Source organism: Centropristis striata, chromosome 19, assembly GCF_030273125.1.
Source record: "Centropristis striata isolate RG_2023a ecotype Rhode Island chromosome 19, C.striata_1.0, whole genome shotgun sequence".
In the NCBI taxonomy this organism is placed as follows: domain Eukaryota; kingdom Metazoa; phylum Chordata; class Actinopteri; order Perciformes; family Serranidae; genus Centropristis; species Centropristis striata.
Genome location: NC_081535.1, coordinates 25,651,129 through 25,667,230, shown reverse-complemented (window position 1 = coordinate 25,667,230; position 16,102 = coordinate 25,651,129). Strand labels below are relative to the sequence as shown.

Genomic DNA, 16,102 nt, shown 5'->3' with positions numbered 1-16,102 from the left:
CTACAGGGGAACATAGGACCCTTTTTGGGAAAAACAGGGAACAAAGGGCCTTTTTTCTTAAAAAGGGTCCCCGAGCAGGGAACATAGGACCCGGGGAACATAGGGATGACCCCCTAACACCACTGTAACCCCCTTTTGATAACACTATAAAAGCCTTAATAGTCTAGTCGTAATCCCCGTAGGCCAAATAGTAAACCCAGAAATGTTGAGTACCCTAAAGTTTTATTGCAGAAATGTCATCTATAGGCCTAATGGATGGAATTTAACTTGGCTGCTAAAAGTTGCATTTTGGGCAATTTGCATAATTAGCATAATAAGTCAATAAAGTCAAGACACCACAGGTGAATAGGGTAAAAAAATTAAATAATAGATATCACCATGATAACTTGATTACAGTTGATTACTTATGTTAAGAGGAGAAAAAAATGTATTGCATGTTTTTTGTATTTTAATGTTTACATATGCAAATGAGGCCTAACTCGTCAAATATGCGCTCATTTGCATACAGACAAAATCAGATCGTTTGATAAAGTCATGCTCAAAATATTTTTTCCAAGAGTAAACATGTATACTTGGGGGTCTGAGTTGAGTCTGAGTTGGGGAAAACCTCTGTGGAACCTGGTCAGGAGGCAGTCTTGACCTATGGACGGACGGATTAAAAATTGAAGTGCCCCATGCAAAATAACTATATAACAGCATGCACACACACACAAACCCACAAGAACTATATACAATATGCAAAATAACTATATCCAGCATGCACACGTACACAAATGCACTACAACAACACCACCGCATTGTTGGTAAGCAGTGGGACGTGTGGTGATCTTGTATGAGCTTTTGATGATTTTTTTTGGTAAAACAACATTCTATTGTCCACCCCATATGCTTTTTCTTCCCATTAGCATCCAGCGCTAGCAGCAGCAGCTAGCTGTGACAGCAGCACACTGAATATGACTGATAGCTGCAGTGCCGGCTATGTTTCTTGCTGCTTTCATTAAGCTGCTAACAGGAACTGGCTAATGAGCCGGGCTGCACTCATTATTATGGGAAACAACACGCACATTCGTTATCCTAATCATCTCATCATGGTCACTGCCCTGTGCAGTCAGAACACACACATCTCCATACATCACCACTATGGATATTCATCAGCTTTAACTGCCTCCGTTTGGAGAAAGAAAAACTAAGTGTAATGGGGCGTATTAGCACAACATATTTATTCTGTATTAGTTTAATGTAAATGTAAGGCAGACACTGGAGAAGTGAGCTTGTCACGTGTCCAACTTTCTCATCAAAATGCATTTTTTTTACCAACACAGAATTTTATGGCTTTTCCATATTTAATACTGGAGCATTAAACCGTAATAAACACTGTGTTGAATGTCCTTGTTGGGCTCAGTAACTGTAAAATCATTAAATAATAAAAAAATTTAAATTATAAAAATACATTTTCTCATTCATAGCTCAGAGGGCTTTTTTACCCTCTGAATCACATACCATGAAATTCAAACAAAAGCCTCTATCCAAAGAATAGTCTTAAATAATGGCCCACTTAGAAATATTTTCACTGCCTCATAATTTCCATTTGCTTCAACTTTAATTTGTTATATTGCTACGACAAATCGTTTTCATAAAGCCTTCCAGAAAAAGCCTTAAAAGGCGTTTAATATGAAACATATACACAGAGAGTGTCGATTTTTATTAAAGGTAGCTTCAAAGTAGCTGAAAAATAATACAAATGGTGTAATGACATAGAGAGGAATAGAAATAATTTATGAATTAAAAACAATATTTGGGTTAAAATGAAAACATGGTGAGTATCAGATGAAACTTTTAACATTTCCTGAGAGTTTGTGTAACTGTATGTTATGTTATCCCCACAAAAAGGTTAAAAAAGGTGGTGTGTTAGTAAACTTTTGACCTTATCAAATATATTTAATTTGCAGATGAGTCAGAAAGAGATAAAAGACAGAAAGATGGAGGGATGAATAAATATATCCAGAGTGCATTCAGATAGCTCCAGGCTCATCACGATAAGACCAACCTCAGTTTAAATCCTGCTTCAGCTCTGAAATGTTTTATCAAAGACCATTTCATGAGGAGAAATGACAGAAAAACAGATTAAAATATATAAGGTGTGCAAAATCCACAGAGTCAGTCTCCATATTTTCACACAGAAGGGTCATCCTTCACATCAGCTTTATGTGTGGGATTTCTTTTAATTGGTTTCCTTTTCCTCATTTCCTCTTACTTCCTGTCATTTTATCCCCTCTCTTTTCTTTTCTGTTACCACAGGCACATGCTGACGAGATCTGCACAACCTACTCACTGACTGGAAGTGGATTTTAGGGAAAAAGCTGGTGTGTTAGGGGCTCCTGGAGGCCAGGGAGGACTCTGGAGAGTTAAACAAAGTTCAATGTGTGGTAAAATATTCCATGTTTGAGGTCAAATGTGACAGTAAGAATTTAATGGGATATCATGTGAATTTAGCAGGTATACAGCCTGTAGAGTTTGCATTCTGTGTAGATGCATTTTGGTTTTAATCAAAAGTTATCAGTTGCTTTAACTTGTGTTTCAGTTGTGTCATTGTGTTTGGTTATTATTAGGATTATTTATTGCTTAGATCAGCCATTCTCAACCTTAGGGTCGGGACCCCAATTGGGGTCGCGAGATGATTTGTGGGGGTCGCCAAATCATTTTGGAAGTCAGCTCTGTCTCCACTGTGTTAAAGTGTTCATGTGTTTTAGTCTTTTTGGTCATTTAATGTCTTTTTTTGGTCATTTTGTTTCCTTTTTTTGGTCATTTTGTGTCTTTTTTTTTGATCATTTTGTGTCTTTTTTGGTCAATTTGTGTCTTTTTGTGGTCATTTTTTGTCATTTGGGGGTCAATTTGAGTCCTTTTTTGCTTAATTTTATGTAATTTTTTGGTCATTTTTTGTGTCTTTTTTGATCATTTTGTGGTCAATTTGATTCTTTTTTGGGTTATTTTGTGTCTTTTCTGATAAATACCAAAGTATCAAGTTGTTACTTTCCAAGGAGTCTCTGGCTTGAAGCTGACTGTTACACACTCAGGAGGTCAGAATGGACCTTTAAACTTAGCAAAGGACTTAGATTAAAAGTAACAATAAAATATAAAGTGAGCGGGGGTCGCGGACAACATGCATGTTAAATTGGGGGTCGCGACTCAAAAAGGTTGAGAACTACTGGCTTAGATCATCCACCCAGCTCAGCATTATCTGAAAAGGAAACAAGCTTTATAGTTTTATAGTTTCCTTCAATCTTTCCTTTCAACAAGTTCTCCAACTTAAACGACAGAAGAGGTCGTGTGTCAGTAGTAACACAAATTACGACACATACATGTCAAGGTTATAATAGTTTTGGATTTTTCATTAGTTTTAGTTTTAATTTCGTTGTGATTTTGTTTTCAAATTCAGTTAGTTTTAATTTGTTTCTAGAGTGAGTTTGCTAGTTTTAATTAGTTTTTATTTTTTGAAAATGCTTCGTTTTAGTTTAGTTTTTATTAGTTTTAGTTTTTTTGTAATGGGGTATTTGTTGGGTGCGAGATTAAAAAAAATCACAATAAATGTTTCCTTTATTTCCTTTGTCTGATCCATCTCAGCCCCAATAAGTTTATTAAGTCATAAAACCAGATAGATGAAATAGATTTCATATCAACCAAAAAGGTTTATGTATGAAAAAAGTTGACAAAGACGAAAACGAAGGATATTTTCACTATAATTTTAGTTAGTTTTGTAACCACACAATACAGTTTCATTTAGTTATCGTTTTTTTTTTTGTTTTGTTTTGTTTTTAAACCCTCGTTTTTATTTTAATTTCAGTTAACGAAAATGTTTTTTCAATTCTAGTTTTCTTTTTTTTGTTAACTATAATAACCTTGATACATGCATGTATCGCGGCTCGGGATACAGTGGCACGTTCTAAAACAACATGATCTCACAGAAATCCGTGAAATAGCCAAGGATTTCGCTTAACTCAAAATCCGTGGAATAGCCACGGATTCGCTCAAATTTCCGTGAAACTGACACGGATTTCGCTACAATGCAAGTTAATGACATAGTCATATCCCGTGGCTATTCCAACATACAAAGTGATTATGTACATTCACTGAGTGAATATTTAGAAAATAAAACATATATTTCTCGCTACAAATGTGATCAAAATCAATTTTTATGCAGAAACTAAGTCAAAATATTGATTTTTCACTAAAAATGAGAGAACTGTCCGCCATGTTTTTTGTTCTGACCGCTGGGACCTTGAAAGTCACGTGACTTGGAACAAACCAATAGCCACGGGATATGACTGTCATAAACTTGCATTGTAGCGAAATCCGTGTCAGTTTCACGGAAATTTGAGCGATTCTGTAGCTAATCCACAGATTTTGAGTTAAGAGAAATCCGTGGCTATTTCACGGATTTCTGTGAGACCAGGTTGTTCTAAAAATAGTACACCGGCCACACACTCGCAGTTAAGTCCCTGTTAAGGCGTTATACAAGACAGTTTAAAAAGTAAATACACGTTTTTTTAATCTTAAAACCCATTTTTATTTTAACTAAACATGAGCCTTTGCTCTGTTTTATTTTTTGTTTGTATTTGTTTTTTTTTTTTTGTGTTTTTTTAAAATTCATTTTAAAATTGAGATTAATTTTAAAACCCACTTTTATTTACTGTTTTTTGTTTAACCCAGCATGAGACCCGCTTTGTTTTAGTTGTTTTTGCTTGTTCTTTGTTTTTTTATTTATTTTTTATTTTTTTTACAGTGTATATTTATTTGGAAATTGCATTCACTGTGTGCACCTAATACATTTTAGAAACCTCAAGTGACTTTAAGAAGGTCTTAAATCTGTTCAGATCCTATGAGCACTAACATGTTTCCATGTCAGAAGACAGCGCTCTAACATCAGATCCCAGATGTGACAAAGTGAAGACAGAGACTCCTCCTGTTTTATTGTAAACATTGTGATATTTGCAGGCAGCGAGTGTTGAGAGCACGGCGTAAACAGAATATGAATGTGATGTGAACACAGGGACAGACTCAGAGGGGACGCCGAGACAAAGACATGAAAGGACGGAGATGAGCGGGGAGGCCCAGCTGGAAAGAGACTGAAAACACCCGAAGGTTAATTTGCAGATTTTCTCTCGAGAGTCGAACAAACAACAGCTGCTTCTGTTTGATTTCAAGTCTCCCTTTACAGAAAAAATATTGTCTTTGTGTCATTAAAGGCAAAAAAAATAATAAATGAATGCAAATCTGATGTAGTTGTCTGGTGATAAGCCCTGTATATCAATTTGTGAGCAACATCTACAGAGCCTCCAAAGCCCCAAAACAAGACATTTATTACTTTGTTTGCTACACAATAACTTGTCATGCTCTGTATATGACTCAACAGTCCCCTAACACTAAGAAAGGCAATAGAATCAAATCTACCCGTCAATTTAAAACACCCAAACAGATGTTTACTAGATTGTTTCTCTCAACTAATCATTTTCGCTCCATCATTTTGTCACCATCATCGTTAGATTTGCTATCTAATTGTCATTACGAGGACGGATGACCATGGAGGTGTTACGGAGACAACTGAATACACCTTAGAGAGTTACTCACTAGAGTTGTGAATCAGCAGAGGCCCCACGATACCATATTATTGTGATTTTGTGATGTGGTGAGTATTGAGATACAATATATTGAGATTTAACTGTTTAACTGCATTTTGTGTCCACAAAATGAAATTCAATCAAGAATTGTTTTGATCAATAAGAGAAAATTCTCAGTCTATTCATCTCACTTCAGTCTTTTTATTTCTCCACAATGAGGGTCAAACCCACAGACTGACCAACAAAGTATTCAGTCAAACTGAACTTACAAATTGAACAGAAAGCCTATTTTTTTAATTGAGATAGCATGATGTCAGAGGTCACATGACCACTTTGAAAATCTCCATGACACATCAAAAAATAGTCAAACTTTGCAGCATTATTTGGACAACTTCCTGACACGTGGAGTCATTTCACAGTGTGGTATTACTACTTTTACTTTAGTAAAGGATCTGAATACTTCTATCACCACTATTAATCTGTGACTTTATAAACAAAATTAAACTCAATTGAAATGCATTGTTTTCTCTCCACCTGTCCCTTAGATTAAATTATTAGAAAATGGATAATCCCATAAACTTCTCACTCAAACTGGAAGTCCTGCATCTATCTCATGTGTCTCTGGTATCTGGAGCCACACGACATGACCAACACACACCTATCTGTTGTGTGTGTGTGTGTGTGTGTGTGTGTGTGTGTGTGTGTGTGTGTGTGTGTGACTGGCTGAGCCGGCTGACTTCCCGCTGAACACACCTGAATACATGAGCAGCATGAATCCTCCAGCAGCTGGGGAGCAGTCAGACAATAAATACACACATATTCTATTTATGAAAACCTCCTGAAGCAGACAGAAGGCTCCAATTTTATATTTCATGACTGCATTTGATTCTGGATGTGATTCTGGTGTGAGAGTGTCTGCAGAGAGGAGGGCTTCTGTCAGCGGAGGGTTACAGAGACATTTTATTATTTATTTTTATTGTTTTGGGGATGACAGGCTGTTAACAGTTTCCAGTCAGGGTTTTTTATTTCCTCCCCAGGGGGCTCTGAGAAGTGACACAGCTTCGTTCTTTTATTTTCCACACAATGTTGAGCACTAAAGGTGTGTGTGTGCTTTTAATTCTATCCATGTGAGGACCCAGTTTAGTGAGGACATTAATCCATTTCTTATGAGGGTTCTGTTAGAGCGTAAAGCTTATACAGCCTCCAACTCTCACCCGGGTTCTTTTTTCCTAAACTTGGTCTTACAAAACACTCAGAACAAATGAATAAAGTTAACCATTTATTGAAAGAATAATAGCCAAATGCAATGCTCAGCGATGGACTCTGCAAAGTGACCCCGATGGCACCACAAGACAGAGTGATTACAAACTTCCTTGATGTTACATATATTCTTCTCCGATTTTGGCGAAACCGCGTACAATGGGTGGGCTCTTTAACGCAATTGGTCAATTTATTTTTGTGGAATGCTTCGATTACCACCCCTTAACCAAGCATCTTGAGATTTAACATCTCACTGACCTTTCAAACTTTATGTGTGTGTTTTGAAGCCTCCACATCCTGTCCTTGCTTCTCCCCCATGCATACCTCCCCTGAACTCTGACCTCTCCTATCCTTAAATGACCCGGTCCTGTCAGTGAGTAACCTAGGCCATAATTTTAGGACTCAGCCAAGCCGAGTTATTCCCCCGCACCCACAATTCCCTCTGTTGAAGTGATTTAATCACTTCATCAGTTCAGATAGTTTTAGTGTTGATTATGATGTTAGCTTTCTATACACTTAAAACAAAATCAATTTGAAAATGTTTATTCACTGAAAACTAAATATAAAAGCTGAAAGAAGACGACAACATTGTGGTTACTGCATTACAATTAGAACCTTTTACAGCAAAACCGGGGTGCAGTAACTACATTTTTGGGGTCAAAGGTCAAATAAATCATCATGATTTTTGAGCATAAAAATTACATAATCTATACATGTAGAAATAGGTGTCATATCACTTACCTACCTATAACACATTTGGCTGTTTTAGTGCAGTTTAGTGTTGATTATGGTGTTAGCTTTCCATGGGGGTGCTACATGGAGCTGTGAATCACCAGAAGCCCCTCGATTCAATTTTATCCTGATACTTGGGTCACGATACGATATTATTGCGATTTTAAGCATTTTGTGATACAATTCATTGCGTTTTAACTGTTTAACTGCATTTTGTGTCCACACAAATTAAATTCAATCAAGAATTGTTTTGACAAATAAGACACTTCTGGATGCTTGCCCTTCAAAATAAAATAGCAAAAGGAACTTAAATATATCCGGACCATTATGAAACAGTCCACTCAATAAAATAGGTTACAGTCCTCCCCTCGCGAAAATACACTTTATTCTATTCGCCGTCATCAGCTTAGCAACACCACACACTTCCAGACAAGATGGCAACCTTCGGGTCTGAGCAGTGAGGCCTTCAGCTGCATTCTACCAAAGAATGCAGGGGGCGCTGACGGCGGCTGTAGAAGCAATTGGGTCCATTCATTTCAATACAAAATGAGAAAACTTCGCACTTGATTTATTAACTCAGAATTATTTTTTTTTAGGACAACACTATGGTCCCAAAAAGACAACTTGATGTTAATAGTTCTAATAATGGCCCCATTTAGAAGAAAATAGAAGACAAAGAATCGTATGATTTGGGGCGTGGCTACCTTTGATTGACAGGTCACTGACGTCTTCAGGAGAGAAGAAAAGCAATGCGTATCCACGGCAACGTGTCAATAAAGTTATATATAAGGTTATATATATATAAAAAATGATATTTACTGGTTTGGTCTCATAACTTTGACCCTTTCACTGTATTTTCACTTAATGACAGTTTATTTGAACATTTTGTTCATTAAAATGTCTTGTTCAGTGTTTAGTTGGACAAACAGACACTCCAAGGAGATGCTGCTCAGGTTTCTTTGCTAAGTAACATACATTTTGGTCTGCTCCCGGTTTCCGAAAACAAGATGGCGACGAGTGTAAGGCCGAACTCTATGCCTCAAACAGGCAGTTCACAAACCAACGGGTGATGTCACGGTCACTTGTCCATTATAATACAGTCTACTCAATGGAATAGGTAACACAAAGTTGCTTGTGCACAATCTAATATTTTGACAATAAATAACAATTCAGTACATCCCAGTTACTTCCACACACTGAGCCAAGCAGCTATCATAACAAAACACCACTATTGGATCGGTACTCTGGCATCTGGAGTCAAACAGGCTCACATTGTAGAACAAAGACTGAGTCCCTACTTAAGCGGCCATGGGTTTTCTCTGACCCACACTCACAATAAAGGCAACATTGCCCCCCCCAACAATCCCACAAAAATAAAGGCAGAAATGTGCGTTGTCTTACCTAGTACACTCAGCTCAGTGTGTGCTGTGATGTTCTGGTTCTTGTTGGCAGCAGAACAGCTGTAACTGCCAGAGTCGTCGTCGGTGACACTCCTGATGATCAGATTACTGCCCACCAGCAGAGAGTACTTCTTATTCCTACAGGAGACAGAACAGTGAGGTCATGTTTAACAGGTTTGTTTAATCAGTTCATAACTTCAATAAAAGAAACGTTTGTTTTAAGTCTGGTTAAATCCACATTTTTCGTATTATCACCTGATCTGTTAAAACACCAAAGCCAACAAAGTGTTAGTCCGTCCCTCAGTACTTTCAGACTTCCCTTCCCTGTCTGTCTAAGCCCAGTGGTTCATACTGAAGACATTAATCTTAAAAACATTTGTATTTAATCACTGGACCAAGGATATAAGAGTTTTGGATTTTTCATTAGTTTGAGTTTGAATTTCGTTGTGAATTTTTGTTTTCAATGTCAGTTCGTTTTAGTTAGTATTTCTAATGAGTTTGCTAGTTTTAGTTTAGTTTTTACTTTTTTGAAAATGCTTAGTTTTAGTTTATTTTTTATTAGTTTTAGTGTTAGTTTTAGTTGTTTTGTAATGGGCTATGTGTTGGGTGAGAGAGAGGTCATAATGCATTTTGCCTTATTTCCTTTGGTTTATCCATCTCAGCCCCAATAAGGTTATTAACTCTTACAGTTCCAGGTGATTTGAATTTTGGTTGTCGTGTAGACAGTCTCAGTAAACATATTTACCATGTGTTCCTACATGTTCACTAACAGAATCCTCTTTCTAATAGAAACACTGGATTATATATGAAAAAAGTTGACAAAGAAAAAAACGAAGGACATTTTCACTTTAATTTTAGTTATTTTTAGTTAGTTTTGTAACCACACAGTACAATTTCAGTTAGTTATCGTTTTTAAAAAAAAAAATTCTAGTTTTTGTTATTTCTTTAGTTTTCGTTAACTATAATCACCTTGCACTGGACTTATACTATTGACTGGGCCGATAAATATGATGTGACAAGAATAGATGTTGTTGGTTGTCAGGTAGATTAAACATGGATTATCTTAAAGCTAATGTGATATAATATAAACAGATCTGACCAGCTCTGGATCTGCTCCTCTCCTCTCCTCCACTGGATGCTCGGAGTCGGGTATCCAGAAGCAGAACATTCCAGCACGGCGTCAGTTCCCAGCAGGGACGTTACTCTGGACGGACGCTGGAGGAACTGGAGGTTCCTGACCACTCCGGGCTCTGAGAGAGAGAGAGAGAGAGAGAGAGAGAGAGAGAGAGAGAGAGAGAGAGAGAGAGAGAGAGAGAGAGAGAGAGAGAGAGAGAGAGAGAAGGAATTGAGAAGCTGCTTCCATATTGCCAAATGCATGTATTCACCCAAACTTTGCAGCCATGCCTTAAAGTCAATGGTGGAAAGTAACTAAGTACATTTACTCAAGCACGGTACTTAAGTAGAATTTTGAGGTACCTGTGCTTCTATTTTGTTACTTTATGTGTCTTGTTCACTACATTTTGAGGCAAATATTGGACTTTTTACTCCACTTCATTTAGCTGACAGCTGTAGTTACTTTCCTAAACATAAATGATAAATTAAAAAGTGATTTTACATTTGTTTTCAAGACAATTATTATGCTACTATTACAGCTTCTACTCTTCTTCAAACTGTTACAGTCCAATTCTCAGACAGACACTGTGTGTGTGTGTGTGTGTGTGTGTGTGTGTGTGTGTGTGTGTGTGTGTGTGTGTGTGTGTGTGAGTCTGGTGAGGATAGTTGATGTGGTCTCTGTCCTTGGTGCTGAAAGGACATAGATGGACAGCTAGTCTGTACGCTTACATACAAACAAGAAAACAGGTTACAGGAAAAATTCTGGACAGGGTGTGACACTAAAAGGTGCTGCAGACTGCTTTTAAAACTTTAATATACACTGTAAAAAATGTCTGTAGATTTTACGGTAAAACAAACTGCTAAACCACGACAGTGATAAATGGGTTAATTCAGTTTCAGTAACAATAGAACACCGTAAATGCAAAACAGTATTTTTTACAATACATTACGCCATTGTAAAATACACTGTCACTGTTTTTGCAAAAATATACTGTAATATATATACAAGCCATCATTTTTGCATTTATTTTTTGTGAAAATACTTTTTCTCACTGTTAAATGTACTAAACACCATATCTCTAACAGAAATGTACTGTAATATTTAATGGCAAAATCTTTAATTCTTTAATTTATGCAGCATTTATGAAGTATTTTCTTGTCAATTATATGGCAGAACAGCGTTTCTTTTGATGGAAAAACGTTTTATTTTTTATGGTAAAATATGGAATAAAATGGCAATCTTAAACATGAAATCAACAGTGCTAATATAATTTTACCGTAATATTCCAAAAAGTTGCACCGTATTTATTACGGTAAAGTTCTGGCAACCACAGCTGCCGTTTTTTAACATAAAAACAATCAGGGTTTTTTTGGGGGTTTTTTACAGTGTACAACTCAGAAGTAAATAACTATTTGCTCTGTAAAGACATAGTGGATAAATGGTGTCCTGACCAGGCATGAGGTCTTATTCCTTTCTGTTTGTGGTGTAATCTGAACCTCTCTGTTCTTTGTTGGCCCAGCTGCATGTGCATGTAAGTGCATGTAAGTACCCGGCACATTACAAATAGATGCCAAGGGGCGTCTACAAGCATGCATATGTGATGAGTTGGAAAAGACAATGAGAGCTGTGTGGAGGCAATCCCTGCACACTGAATGTCAGGTAGAGCACCTTTAATGCAAGAATGACTTCCACAAACCCAACAACAGCAACTTTATTATTGTATCTGTATGAAGCTGGTCAACAAACTAGGGTTGTCACGATACTAAAATTTTCAACTCGATACCGATACTCAGGAAAATATTCGATACTCGATACCATTTTCGATACCACAAAGAAAAAAACAAAGACCCTAAAATTATTAACAAGAAAAATGCAACATGTAAAAATGAACAGAACCACAGGTTAATTATTTATAATAAAAAAACAGTAGTGCAAAAAGAAACTGCAACTATGATAACAAGCTTCAGGTCTGAGGTAGTGCAAAAAATAAATAAATACAAAAAACAACAATAACAACTAGAACAATATTTTGAGGTTGTATGCTGTGCACAATATTAGGAAAGCTTGATAAGTTGACTTTTCTCTGCTTCATTCTGGGATTCCAAGAGAGAAAATAACACTTTTCAGTCACCAACATTTATGTAAACTTATTAACTCTATGCTTACGTATACTGAGGCTGTGTCAATTAACGTAATATGGGCATACTACGTGCCTGAGATATTTATTTATTTATTTACGTTGCTTATAATCATTAACGTAACGTCCACCTTTAATTGCTAGCTGCGGCTAATGGCTAATAATAACACGGGCAACATTAATGCGAGCCAACGGCCACGATAACATCAGTAATAGGTCACTTTGAAACGAAAGGTAGGGGGGGTATCGATACTTTTGAAAATGAGTATTGTATCCGGATACAACGTATCTAGTATTTTTTGAGTATCGATACTTTTGACAACCCTACAACAAACATGTCCACAAGAAGAGCTGCCAGCTCTGTTAACCCTCTGGAGTCGATATTGACTTAGGTGGATTTTGCAGACTTCCTGTGCATTCATTTTTGCAGCTTTTAAGCTTTTAAACTGTCCTCATGTCACATGCATGATATTATTTCTTCAGCACAAACTGAGCTTTAGGTCTGAATATTCATTTTGTCATAGTGTGCAGCTGCCAGGGATCCACAGGGCCTATACAATTCCCATTATCTTCCCAAATACTATTTAAGAACAGTTCTAAGTTGTAAAAAATACTGGATAATGTATAATGTAAAAAATAGAACAATACATTTGTCTATTTACATGTACAGTTTTCGTGCATTTGAAATACTATACATTTTTAAAAATGTGAATAATTCACACAAAACAGCACTTTAAATTGGTTCCCTCAGCTTGTAAATATATAAATAAAGTTATGTTAATGTAGATAAACATAGCTCCCTGATCAATAGATGGACTCCAGAGGGTTAAACTATGGTGCTGATTGTAAAGAAACCAAACAGTAAGATGGATAAAAAAGTTCAGAACTTTGAACTTTAGCAGTCAGGATGAAATAAACATAACTGGAAAATTGGCAGCCATCAAGCAAGAGAAAAACTGAGAGAGAGAAAAACAGCTGAAAGTGCCCCTCGAACAGAAAGCTTTTTTGGCCAAATTGTAGTTCCTATCATTGAACCGACTTCACTTTGAGTGCTTCCTGAATGACGACATATGTGTTTTGTGAAATTGTCTTTTTTGAGCAATCAGGAGAAACTGGTACCTGTGCTTTCCTCCAGAAATGTTCCCTCCTTGTTACCATGGTGGTCTATGAGGCTGTTGGTGCGTGTTGGCGGATCATCTGTGCGTCCTACGCCCAAACTATAACTCTGACAGCTTTACCAGAGGATTGTGAGTGAGAAGACAAATTTCCCCTATATTTCTATGTATAAATAATTTCTATAGAGTGGTATCTGCGGCCTCGAGCAGTTTCCAAATTTATTTTTTGACAATTTTTTCTCTCCCTCTGCACTCTAGCAATGATGTCATCACTCTAGGCTCTCTATAGGGTTACATTGGGGGGATTTTTTGGCGTGTTTTTGCTGAGAAATTTGAAAACCGTTGAAAACCCTGAGAAAAGTCATAGCACACTTGTCATGACCAAACCGGTAAATTATTTGATACCTTTTTAGTGTATGTTCGACCAAAAAAACAGATGAAACGGAAGAAGAAGAAGAAGCCTGGTGGATAGTATATAGTGTGCTCCTACAAGCACACTCAATAACCAGTATATTCTCTATAAACAGATAGCTGCATATGAATGCAGAACCTATAAAAGGGAGCATACCGAGAGCAGAACACAACTTCAGACAAAAGTTGACACGACGGTCAAAGGCAATCTCAGAACCCATCAGCAATTGATGTTTCTATTGGCTTAGGTAATTTAGCTACTTGTAAAATCCTTTCATTGATATTGTCTCTCAACTCCCACTCCATTCTTGTGTCTGAAGTTAGTTATCAGACTGAAAACGACAGCCTCGACTGGTTCCATTAAAGTCAAAGAGAATTTGTAGCAAAATTTTGAAATGTTGCATTAAAGAAAATGCAAATGAGAGACGTTTCCATCAGCTGGTTTACAGCAAATAAACAAAGCTGCAGTAACATACTTTGGTCATAAGATGGCAGTGTAATGTATGTAATGCTGTAGGTTAATCCGCCAGTAAACAGGAAAAGAAGAAGAAGAAGAAGAGATTGAGGGAGAGAGAAAAAAACAACAAAAAAGACCATAGTGGGCTTTTTATGAATATACTGGAGATACTGGTGTCATATGAACCTAGAAGATCTCAGGAATCTATATGCACCATGTGTAAGGATATCATGTCGGGAAGTTGTGGAAATAACGCTGCAAAGCTTTTTTTATGTTTCATTCCAAAAAAATCAGAGCAGTAAAGTTTATAGTTGACGAAAGAACAACCATGCTAATGCTTAAAAGAAACCAATGCTGCCCGGAAACAGTGGTCTCCTATGTGAGAGTGACTCATCCATCCAACCTGATGTCCTCCATAAACGTGTTCTTTGTTGCTTTATAAATGGTAAATGGTAAATGGACTGCACTTATATGGCGCTTTTATCCAAAGTGCTTTACACTACAGACTGCTGGTGGCCGAGGCTACCAGGGCACACTGGGGCCACCTGCCACTGTAACGGCTGGCTGCCGTCTAGCATGTATTGTATTATTTCTATGAGTGAATCTGTCGATTATTCAAATCCAGCTGTGTGATTCTCTGTCATGGATTGGTCCTTTTGGAGCAAAAACTGTCTACTTCCTGGTTGCTGTTCGCTAGCGTCTGTGATCGGTGCAACTGTGATTCCACTGAGTTTACCAATCAGGAGTCTTCAATCAACTCAGCTGTACTTTATAAATAGCTTGTGTTTCCACAGTTCATGGTGGCTGTGAAACAGTGAACAGTACGCCTTGCTGTTGGTTACACACCATTTATGTTAACAGAAAGCATTGTATTGTATTGTATTGTATTGAGTGTTGTAGTATTGCTTGCCTGTCTGAGTGGTTCAGGCTAGTTATGTGCCAATGAAGCCTCATGAACCATTGTCATTATTTTCTGAGCCCACTAGATGGTGCTATTGGTTTAAAGAAAAAAGCTGAAGCTATGGTAATTGAGTTCGCTTTAAGCTCTTTGTTGAACAGAGAGCACCATCTAGTGGACGCAGACAATAATGAAAATGGTTCATAAGGCTTCACATCACTAGTTCAGGCAGTGCTTTTGGAACCTTTCTAAGTGAATTTGTTAGATTCAGAGTGCCAAGAGTTGGACATCCTTTGTTTAAACATTAGTTTGTTTTTTTATCCATTGTTTTTCGTAAGTTTATGGTGCTGACCTCTTTTTGTTCTTTAGAGCATTTCTTTTGAGCCAAGAGCTCAGTAACTCATTTATTCAACTTTGTAATGTCAAATTTCTTATCCCAATTATATGTCACTGCTCTCGAAAACGAGCCGGGTTGTAACACCACCATTGGAAATTCATTCAACACCGATGGATGCAGCATCTGGAGCAATTTGGGGTTCAGTATCTTTCTCAAGGATACTTCAACATGTAGGCTGCCATGGTCAGGGATCAAACCACCAACATTCCGGTCAATGGGTGACCGCTCTACCTATTGAGCCACAGCCGCCCCATCGCACCATTTCCTACTTTGCCTCTGACAGGGAAAATGCATTACTATGGCCGCTGGAATGCTTTGTCACTTGCACATTAACATATGTTGTTTAACCCTCTGGAGTCGCCAATCAAAACACATGACTTCTTCATGACTCAGCTTCCCTCTAAAGTGCTGGCTTGAAACTCCATGACAGTTTTTGTTTGATGATGTAAGGTCAAGTTAAAACCAGAGATACGGTCAAATGTATTTAGTATAAAAACATAGAAATTTAAAATTCTTTATTGAGCATGATTGTGTCTTTTGAAAAATTTTTTCAAATCAGGTTTTAT

General features: G+C 37.2%; 1 protein-coding gene across 1 annotated transcript in view; it reads right to left on the bottom strand.

Annotated features, from left to right (window-relative positions):
* The window catches only part of dcc (DCC netrin 1 receptor), a 224,228-nt gene that overhangs the window by 173,529 nt on the left and 34,597 nt on the right, over positions 1 to 16,102 (bottom strand). Inside the window, exons 4-5 of the mRNA XM_059358662.1 lie at positions 10,107 to 10,257; positions 9,009 to 9,145 (exon numbers count right to left, since the gene is read on the bottom strand). Coding sequence (XP_059214645.1) covers positions 9,009 to 9,145; positions 10,107 to 10,257 — 288 coding nt within the window. The remainder of the gene's footprint in view (positions 1 to 9,008; positions 9,146 to 10,106; positions 10,258 to 16,102) is intronic.